Raw genomic sequence first — 11,181 nt, 5'->3', positions numbered from 1 at the left:
TTCCTGGAGGGGAGCTAAGGGAATCAGGTGACTCCCCAAGCGGTACCATTTTATGAGTGTAGCTATTCACAGTCCCTAGAGATGTATCCTGCAGGCTGAGAGATAAGACGACACTCAGTGTCGAGCTATTATTACTCCCAGAAAGCATTTTTGCCGCATTTTTAATGTATTTCACTGTTCTGCATTCAGCTGCACATGTATCTACATTTACAAAATACTTTAGAAATGTCTGGAATTAGAATAAACGAAGCAACTGATAGTCCTTTACAGGCAGGACTGGTTCACTGAGCTGGGACCTGGCAGTGTACCCGTGTCAATGAGCCCGAAATGCTGCACCGCAGGTTTCATTCAACAAGCTGGAATTGTTCATAAGCAAACTTACTATCTCATCTTCCCGTACAAAAGTAGGAAAATTAACAAATGTATCCTCCTGGATTACCCTACCTAAGAATCTATTGTGGTGCCACAGCACAAAATGGTAACGTGTTCAAGAAGTGTAACTAACTCAGTGGACATAATTTCTGTATTGTTAATTTGCAACACTTTCTTCATTCATTTTTAAAATTTAATTCAAAGAAGAGTGACATCTCGGTCTCGAATCTCATAAATTAAGCATTGATTGCATCAGTATAAATATCTGAAGTGACGGTTTTCTGTTGGTAAACAATACCGGCATTTTCTGGGAGGATCCAGCAATCCCTATACAGCATAGCACAGAAATGTTCATTCATGGGTGGACATACAAACAATTGAAAGATTCAGGAGATGGTCTCCATTTCAGAACGAAAAGCCTTTGCAACTGTAAAAAGAGTCTTTTCTCCCTACACAAAGGAATTATAATGCTCTAAAAGACGACTGATCCTTCATGTGACCAAAAGCCTCACTGGAAAACATACTTATTCCTGCTTTGGTAGAAAGACAATCTCCATGTTAATCTCACTTATTTTTAGAAGAAAAAAAAAGCATAAAACCATTCATTCAGCACAGAGCACTGAAAACTTTGTGAATGTGCTACAGGGAAGATACAGCGTTCCACAGGGACGAAAGCGCTCATGTTACTAACAGAAAGAGCACTACAGCTTGCCTCAATACTGTGACAAATATCATCACGCTTCTCTACAGCAAATTTAGTAATGGTGCAGAGCAGCCAAACCCACGGGCACACACACACTGAAAACCTCCGTAGCTTGGGATGGAAATGTCAGCACAACTGCAACACTGATTTTCCTCATTCAGTCCCTGCTAAACTGACCTGCTACTTAGCTCTTAACCATCTAATATATGGACACAGCCAGGAGATGTTGTATTTCCTTCCCTTTCTGCTACAAAAAGTTAAACTCTTCAAGGAAACTCTTCAACAGATGCAACTAGGAAGTACGAAAACCTGCCTACATGCAGCAGAAAAAACAGTGTAACTTTCTAGAGCATAATCATATTGCCTAGTGTTCACCAAACTCACTACTGCAGCTCTCGTTACACTGTGAAAGCTAAAAATGAAATAGTGACTATTCCTATCTCAAGGAATCCCTTTCACATGAAGTTTCAAAAAACAAAGCAGCAAACTTTTGGTGCTGAAATCAGGTTTTTTTTGTTAGTTTATATGTTCAGGGATTTAAACCTTTCAAGTTTTCATTAATTGTGGAAAAAAAAAATCAGAGCACAAACACTGTAGATTTACAGATGGTCGCGTGTTCATTTCTCTCCATCAGCCCACGGTTCACAAAATTCTGAATTCAACTCCAGAACAAGTTGTAAATGGAGCTATGCCACAGAAGAAATGCTATTTTGGAAGCATTAGAATTTGGGAGATATTGAAGACAACACAGTCTCAAGACACATATATACACCTTAAACCTACTAATTCTCGCTCTTAGAAATAGTATTACAGCAGCAGCTTCATGGGTCCTGTGGATGTATATGGAGCTCCAGGCCTATCTTCAACAATGACAAGAACAATTCCAAATATCAGAAAATAATACCTTTAAAGAATTTTTCAGATCTTAATTTTAACCCTTATAATTAGCTCAGTTTACAAAGTATTTTGTGTAATCTCAGGTGAATTGTCACATAAAATGCTCAGCGTCTTTGAGTAATCTTTCTGGACAGAATACATACATATAATGAGTTTCACATTTGAGCAAGTCCTCAGGGCCCTGCTAAAACCAACACCGTAAAGGATACAAAAATATAATCATCCATGTATCGCTTCTTTAGGTTCTCCACTATGGAATCCTCTGTGATTTTGGAGAGAAGGACCATATCATCCACTCCACTGTGCTTGACATTGTGGCTCTGCCAGTGATACCTGTAGTGTCCTTTGCTGCCCTGCAGGAAAGCACAATAAACATCAGCAAGGGTACCACGTTTGTGATTAGCATTAAAGAACTGAAAACCATCTACTGGAATTCCAACTGACCAGGTATTTTTCTTTCACTGAATTCTATTATTCAATCCAGGCATTATATAAAAGCATCATCATGGCTTGGCTTCACGGATGAAGATTGGGAAGGGCTGTTCCCACGCTCACTGCAAGCGATGAGTGCACCCTTCGGGCCTGCGCGGTGGATTTTTTAGGTGAGGCGCAGCGTGCGCGGAACTGGCCCCATATAAAAGCATACATAAACGACGTCAGCTGACTTGCCTTTGAACTATTAAAGAATTGCACTGCCCTCAAAACCATGGGGTTTTGTGAATGCTTACACAAAAAAAGGATTTCAGGTGTCAGACATTTCTAAATGTTGCAGAAAACAACAATTATTCAACTGAGATGCAGTTACCGGAAAGTAAGGATGCAAAACACCAAACTCCTACAGTGCAACTATCACTGAGGATAACAGACACCTGAACTATCACACTGGCTCCTCCATCCTTTACAGCTTTTCAAGCAAACCTACACCCATGCTGTGGCTCAGCTGGAAGCTGTGAGCCCGCTGCAGTAGGTATCCAGCGATGGTCTGCAGGTTACATTAGGCGGCATGTCTTAACCGTCCCTTCTGATCTGTTAGTCACCACGCTTAACTGACAGCTAAACAGATACTCTCTCCCCACGCTTAGAGACTACTGTTCCAGGGTGCTACTGGAAACCTGTGACATTGCAAACTGTACCATTTGAAATCAAAATCCGTATTTTTGCAGCTGATCTGAACAGTAGTTAAGGTCTATAGATACACCCACACACACATTTAAATCCAGTCTAGATCGATGCTACTAATTCAGCTCTAAATCTGCTTTCCAAACCCACACCTATTTTCTAGAGCCTGGCACATAATGCTAATGGAGTTCTGCCCCTTGTCCTTCTATACTTGAAATCTTGCTTGTGCAATACTGAAACTAGTATTGCTTAAAAATTGAAAAGAATGTTTTTAAATATAGTACAGCAGAGGTAAACATGTCTGAAAACACACTATCTCAGCAATTTTCCTGAACTTGCACAAGCTTACATGAGCTTCAATAAACTCCTCATCTTAAATCAGCTCAGTCTGCATGAACCCTGTCAATTTTACATTTGCACAGTGGATGCAGTGATCTGGAAGCGATCAGAGAAAATGAAGGAACCAATTAACTTCTGGAAATTGTTATAAAACATGTGACTGAAAAAATCAGTTGAAGGTCAGGTTATTGGAGAAAACAGAAGTCCATCGGAGAAGCATAATTTCCTTCACTGTACTCATCAGCTATTTGTGGTATTGCGCTTGGAAAAAGGAACTGGCAAGATGGACAAAAAGACACAATATCAAAATAAATACAGAGAATTACCTTCTTCACAAAGCTACATGGAAAGTGGTTCAGAGTAAACTACAAAAAATGTTTAAAAAATGAGAGTAGGAAAACAATCCAAGCTTCCCATTGGAAGCTATGGCACCAGACCTAGAAAATTCAATGAGAGGACAAAGCTCACGGGATACACAGAAGATGTGCACATGGCTGGCAAAACGGCAGGCTCTAAAAAAAGTCAGTGGCTGCTGCTGACTGCGACTGAGCCACACGCACTACCAGGCCAAAGGGTTCTTTCCCAAAAGCGATGGAAACCAGCACGCAAGCAAGAGGGGCAGTGCCAGGAAGGCTCAGCTTGCCCTGAGAGCAGCTCTCCCCAGCACTTACACGCTGCTTTAATGTGCAGCTGTAATCAAATCCGAGTACTACAATATCACAGGCAGTCAAAAGGAAAAGGACGTAGAGAGAGACTTAATAAAAACGCAGCAGCCTAAATATCCCAGAAAGCAACAGCGTGGAAGACAGCTGAGAGTGGCAGCGCTAAGTAGTTCATGTTAATATCATCTCACATTTTAAATAGCAGTCTCCATCAGCGGTTTGGGGCTACTTTTTTTCCCTTAAAGCACAGCCTTACATGCAGCTACACAGAGAAGCAGCAAATTACCACTGAATTATTGTCATATTTCTCCCTAGGATCTAGACATACCCCAAGCTTTAGCAGTGCCTAACTGTATCTATGGCTAAGTTTGGCTCTCACTCTCCCTTCCCCAGGAACCCAACACCAGCGGGAGGGCCATGCAGAGTGGCTAGCACCTCCTCGGTCTGGGCAACAAAACAAGGAGTGCTGTTCCTACAGGACACCATCTAACCCCAAGTTCTCGCTCTTCCAAGCATGAGTGATGACTACAGAATCTAACCTGAATTTATCAACTTCAGTCACTTCCAACTGGTACTACAGCCATGTCCAGCTAATAGCTAATTTTTTATATAGTTTTGAAACAAATTTAAAAATCTTGTCAGAAATCATCTGAAAAAAACCCACATCATTACAGTTGTAAAAGCAACTCTTCCTATTTCTCCAGGGTGCGTATTTTCTAAGCCTCAAGGATATATACTTTAAAATTACAATGCTTTTCAATTGCCCACACAATTGCAAACACTATTGATTTGCTTTTATTACATATTGCTCGAGGATTTAACCTTTGGGTCAGCTAGAGCTTTCAAGAGCCACTCAAAAACTCTAATCTGGAGACAATTTACACCTGAGCTAGTTACCTAGTGTCCATCTCAACTTGAACTTGCTTTACAGGGAGGAATCAGACTGACTAACTCACCGGTCCTCTGTTGCCCTTCACACAACACGCTTTCCCCTCCACCTCTCTCCGATGACCAGGAACTTCAGAGCCAACAGAACAAGGGTCAACAGAGATCCCCTACCACTCCACATCAGCACTAGCCACAGTGAGGACTCAGAACGTGAACAGAGCTCCCCCGGGGCATCGTCAGATCTGGATGAACACAGAGGCTTAGGGCTTGGGGACCATCCCTGAGCCTAGCCGGGTAGTTCAGATGTCCGCAAATAGCAACTTGGCTTCTCTTAGGTTTTCTCAGTGAAGGATGTGATCTAACTGTACAACAAATAAGCAAATAAAAGTCTTTGTGTCAGCACTAACAATGCCTAAGCAGCTGAAAAAAGATGAGCTTGGCAGATTAGCAAAACCAAACCAGCCAACTGAACAGACATCAACAGCCTGCTGAAGAGCCACAGAAGTGGAAACACCAGTGTTGAACAACCTGGCTGCCAGGCCTCCTTCAGGCTCTCCCTGACCTTCAAACCCAGCACCTGACGTTGCACTGGGATTGGAGCCGGGGCTGGCGGAGCTGGAACTGGAGGCGTGTACTGCATTGCTGTCAGCTGTTATTATTCATCTGGTTGCTGTTTTAGGCTCAAAATCAGATCTGCTTTGCACTGACAAGAATAATATTTGAGTCACAAGATGACCCTGGGAGCCTACTGTTTCCGAGCCGTAGTGCTTCAGGAGCACACAGACAGTTACCACCGGGCTAGAGACTAGGCAGCACTGTCCTCTCCACCTCAACAATTTTACTGTCTTCGTTATCTTTACTATCTTCTTCAGCATCAAAACAACCGAGACTCTACAGAACCTAAAAAATCAATTCTACTCTTGCTTTGTTCATCTCCCTTAACACCCACTCGTTAACAGACAATTGCTGCATGAATACCAAGAGAGGGGATGCAAAATACCTTCTATACACTAACCACTGGCTATACTTTCTGTACTGCTTTTGGTATGATATGGTTAAAGCATATCATTGTTTTGTTTGGAATGATTAATAAATATCGATGAGACATTTATTTGCAGAACACTATTTTTGCTGCCCTCCACCTTGTGTTACAATAGCAACTGCTGGTTTCTTAGTTTTGCCTCTATTGTTGTTTGTATATTTTTATGTTATCCTAAGCAACACATATTTGATGTGGCTATAAAAAGACTGAGTCATGCTGTGCCATAACAGGGTTTTCTTTTAACTAGAAAAAAAAAGCAAATATTTTTGTATTTCAAGCTGTTTAAAAATAGTAAGTCTGAAAATAAAGCACTAAAAACAAGGGATCAGAAGAGGCTGTATACTCTCCCCCTGAGAAAGAGCCTTGTTTCTCTCACTCCATCAAAACTCTGTCTAAACTACAGCAACCTACATGCCATAAATAACCATTCTTGGATCCCACAAAGAGAAAAATTGCCATCCTGAAGCTCTGACAGCTTTCTGCAGTAGCACACATCAATCCTCCATCACAGTGCTGAGGAGATTCTCCGCCTCCATGAAGGAGTAAGTGTCACATGATCACAAGCACAACATTTTCTTTCCCTTTCCAGCTATGACGGAGGACTATCAAATCCTTAGCCAAATTTTGGAGGCACGTGTCTATCTACTCAGATTGGTATTATGAATACAATACTGAACGATACACAGCCATCATCTTAACCAAACATGTCACACAACTGAAAAAGCTGCACAGCGCTTACTCTCCACCTGACACCAGCACATCCACCAGTGCAGGTGTATCACTAGTCTCACACGTGCATAATTTGCACCAGTTTTTCCATCTAACAAGGAGAAGAAAAAAAAGAAAAACAACTCTTTGCAATTATACCATGCATGAAAATAGCACACTTGCATAATCCACTTACAGGTGTCTTTCATATATTTCTATAAAGTTAAAGTCTGCTGTTCTCTGTAGAGAACATTGCAGAAATACTCTAACATGGATTTTGGTCCTTGGCTGGGACAATCAAAACTGAGAAGCCGTAGTAGACAAAAGTGTTCCAGAACAGCTCTTGTATACCTCATGTTAGAAAAAAATACAGATATTGGCTGCAATGATGTGACCATATTTCAGAAAGGAAATTAAAGGAAGACAGAGAAGCAATGAGATGGACAGAGATAAAAGGCAAATTATTTAAATTTAGCATAAGGGAAATATGAAGGCAGACAAAGAGCAGTGCTTTAAGATTTGAGGAAATAGCAAAGCAAAAATACCGAGCATCTAGCAGGAGGACATACATTTTATACAGAGATCTAAAAACATCAAAAGTTTATTAAGGAATGGAAACTACTAGCAGGTTAATATCCCAAAAACCACAGACAGGGAAATAACATACTGAAAAAAAATTTCTGGGTGGAAAAGCCATTGGATCTCACTGTTTGCTCTCGGAGAGGGGTAGATTCAGCCCCATGGAACTAGAAGGACTGAATCCAGAGCTGGTTACAGGCTGCAGGGGATCCCAGTTGCCCCAGCGTTTGCTCCCATCAGCTCCTGCGCGTGTGCTGCCTGCCCCAGCAGGGCCTGGCCTGCGGCACCTCCCCACCACCTCTTCCTGCTCTGGAGACAGGGAAGGTCATGGCTCTGCCTCCCTGCACCCAGCACCTGGCGGAGGGCAGGAGACAGAAACTAGAGCCTGCTCACCTGAACAGCAAATGCATGCTTGGAACACCACACGAGCTATGGGAATGTGAGATGACTACAAGGGTATACGCGTCGTGTCCTTTTCAGGAGTCAGGAAAGACATCAGGATTCTCGTAAGATAAATAACAGAACATTACCAAAATAGAAGTTACTTCATTGCTTGACTGTGAAGATCGTGTATTGCATCAGTATTGTCACTAGTATTTTTAAAAGGTTAATTTTTAAAAGGCACAGCCACTCGACAGAACAAAATACAGATGGGAACAAGCTTAAGAGCAGCTCATGTTAACGTGTTAAGTTTCGAAACCACTGACAGAGACACTGGGCAGATACCAGAAAGTAGTTAAGGAACAGCAAGCTCATCTTTGCTTACTCCACAGCTTTTTTGGGTGGCTGTGGCCTGATGTTCCAAGAAACAGTCTTCTCAAGGAAATGCTCCTTAATATGGTTGACTCGCTCTTAGACATTACTGTGTTAACTTGACTTACTGAGCCATCCACAGAGCTGTTCAAAGTTTGACTTGTTCCTCGTAGCATGAGCAGCCAAATTTCCTGTGACTGTGGTGGATTAAGGATAGGCCTTGAAACAGCAACATTTAGTCAATGAGCGTGTATATATATATGCATATACACGTGTACATATATACAGTGTGTGTATGTATACACACACACTTCAACCACTGCACTGAGCAGCATCCACACATACCAACTCTTGATCTGCAAATTGTATATGCAGTTTACATCTGTACATACTTATTGCTCGAGGTAAGGAAACGCAAGAGAACAATTACAACAAACAAGTTTCACCCTGCCTGTGCCAGTCCTTAATGCGCAATAAAGCTTTTCTATGTCACTCTTCTGCACGGAATACCAGTTTCGAAGGGGGTTGTGTAATCATACACCTTACATGTAATACTACAAAGTACTGTATATTTTAACCCAAACTTGCTAGTTTCATCAAGTATTAAAATTCAATCCAGCACCTGTACAATACAGGGGCATACACATGTACGCGAACCTCTTCTTGCCTTGTTCATTGTCATTACAAAAAAAGGATGGGTGCTGGTTCCTCCTCGTGGTGTCTCCCTGGAAAAGAGATGCCCCGAGATTATTTGCACACCACCTCCCTCAAAATGCTACACAGCCACCTGGATCTCAGGGGCCAATGATTACAACATTTTCCATGGCTGCAATGCCCCCGAAGTCTCCTCTACCCCTTCAGAAACACTAATTTTTCTTTTTTTTTTTTTGTTTTGGTTTACTTGTTAATTTGGGTTTTTAAAAAAAAATAAAGAAAACAAAAAAGACTTGTCTATGATGAATTTATTCTGAGTCTTCCTCTGTGTGTCACATTTACAAAAAATATTATGGTCTTTAATTGAAATACGTAGTTTGAAAACTCAATCAACAAATTCAGACCAAATGCCACTGACTTACTGGGACCTTACCATCTGTTTCCAGAGAAAGGAATCTCAGAACACTACGACTCAGCAGCTCTACGCATGGACCAGCATCTCGGATATGCACGGCTACAACACTGCATTTTGATGCTGTGTGGTACCTGCTGTATCGGTGCCAGCTGAAGTTTCTGGAGAAAGTAACACCAGCGACACGGTACAGTAATGCCACTGCAGCCATCTCCTGCTCTGGCTGGTGTCAGTGCTCACTTCCCTGCTGTCTCTCAGCTTTTGATATCTCAGACTTGAGCACCAAACCATGCTCACAGGCCACAACCACCCCAGTGAATTCCTTTCTGCTCAGTCACTGCCCTCTCTGTACGGCTGCACAAGCGCAGCAGCCGGAAGCGGCTCTTCCTTTCCCCCCTTCTGCTACCCTTTTCCCCTCGTGGTACAATGAAGGTGTTTGTTCCTCAGCAGACTGATGCTGCTAACACATGCACCTGAGAGGTTAAGCCCAAAGGCTGCTCCCTTTAGAAGATGAAGTAACTTTCCATGACCTGGTTCATTAACAGCAAAACAGCTCACGCAAGGACTCCTAGGTGGCCCACAACCCGAGCGCCGGCGAGGACCACCAACCAGCCCGTGCCCCGGGGCAGGCAGCCTGGGCCCTCCGCCACCAGCTTCTCCCACTGCCACCAGCTTTGCTGGGCAGCTGATGGAGGGGAGGAGGTGTGCATGAATAACCACCCCCAAAGTCACCACGTAACTATCTACAACAACCTTTCTAACCCTGCGGTGACCTTCCCTGCTTGGTCCCAGACTGCCGTATCCACCTGGGTTTTAGGACCGTGCCCAGGGTATGCCCTGGAGAAACATGAACTCTAACTGCAGTCTAACAACCTCCGTGGCATTTTTTTACCCTTTTTATACATTCTGAAATTTTACTGCAATATGCCTTTTTTAAGGTTCCTGCACATTGAACTCTGATCTACAAACACCATTTTTTACTGTCTGAGCAGTCCAGTAAAAAAAAAATCTCTTTAAAAATACAGTTTTAATACACTGTACCAGCTCTCATATACAGATAATATAATTTAAAAATTAATTCTGTTATTTTAGAAATATCTTACCAAATATGTAAAGAAACTGAAACAATCTTGATAAATGGATAATTCCTGATTAGCTTAGAGATTTAATTAAAAAATATAAACCTCTATGCCCCAACATGCCCATTTCATTAGCCTAGAGATACACTACCTGTGGAGACACTCTTACTTGCCTATCATCCAAAACCTACTTTTTTTTTATTTACTCAGCACATATTCTTAAGACCTCTGGTTACAAACCAATTTAATTCCAATACGATGCCCTAACACACTCCAGCAATAATATGATATTCTACATATGAAATGACATTATTTTCTTCTCAATAGATTATTGAACAACTTCAGTTTTGTTGGGTATATTTGTCTTCACCTCATCAACTGCTAATGGATTGTGGGTGAGAATACAACAGGCAGAGACCTTGTTTCATTACTGTTGTTTTTAAACCAAGAATATCAATCAGATGTTTTCATGACAGCAGCTTCATCTAGTAAGTGTATGTAGCAATTCTGCAAAAATTGGAAGATTGGTTTATAAATTAAGCATATTACCTAAATTGCTCCCACAAATCACTTCTGAATTTAAATTAATTTTGAAAAACTACAGTTAAGTCTCTTGTGATTTCCTTTTTTTCCCCCCCTTTTAGGTATAAATCAGCCATTTTCCAGATTTATACAACCCAGAAGGAATATACACTTTATTTTAAATGGAGGTTGTCATGTAGTCACATGCCTGTGGCAGTTCAGGCTGAAAAGATCACTCCTTATTGTAATAGGCATGATAAAACAGAAAAGCTGCAACACAGCAGATAACTGTGGCCAAGATTGGTTTTTCAACAGTATGTACCAAAAAGCACATTTGTGCTGACACCACAAAACTTAGTGTAACGCACTGCTCAGAGTTTTAACATTTAACTGCTTAGATACCAAAACAAGCAAGGAGCAGCTGACTGCTCATTTCTTATCACAGGCACTGG

At 41.7% G+C, this 11,181-nt stretch overlaps 1 protein-coding gene across 1 annotated transcript in view; it reads right to left on the bottom strand.

Annotated features, from left to right (window-relative positions):
* The window catches only part of MYO1E (myosin IE), a gene marked incomplete at both ends in the record, with an annotated part of 77,568 nt that overhangs the window by 45,692 nt on the left and 20,695 nt on the right, over positions 1–11,181 (bottom strand). The window contains one exon of the mRNA XM_010142375.1: positions 2,182–2,325. Within this exon, the coding sequence (XP_010140677.1) occupies positions 2,182–2,325 (144 nt within the window). The remainder of the gene's footprint in view (positions 1–2,181; positions 2,326–11,181) is intronic.

This window comes from Buceros rhinoceros, unplaced genomic scaffold (assembly GCF_000710305.1).
Source record: "Buceros rhinoceros silvestris isolate BGI_N320 unplaced genomic scaffold, ASM71030v1 scaffold13638, whole genome shotgun sequence".
NCBI classification, from domain to species: domain Eukaryota; kingdom Metazoa; phylum Chordata; class Aves; order Bucerotiformes; family Bucerotidae; genus Buceros; species Buceros rhinoceros.
Note: the sequence above shows the minus strand (reverse complement) of the source record. Positions and strands in the feature narration are given on the sequence as shown.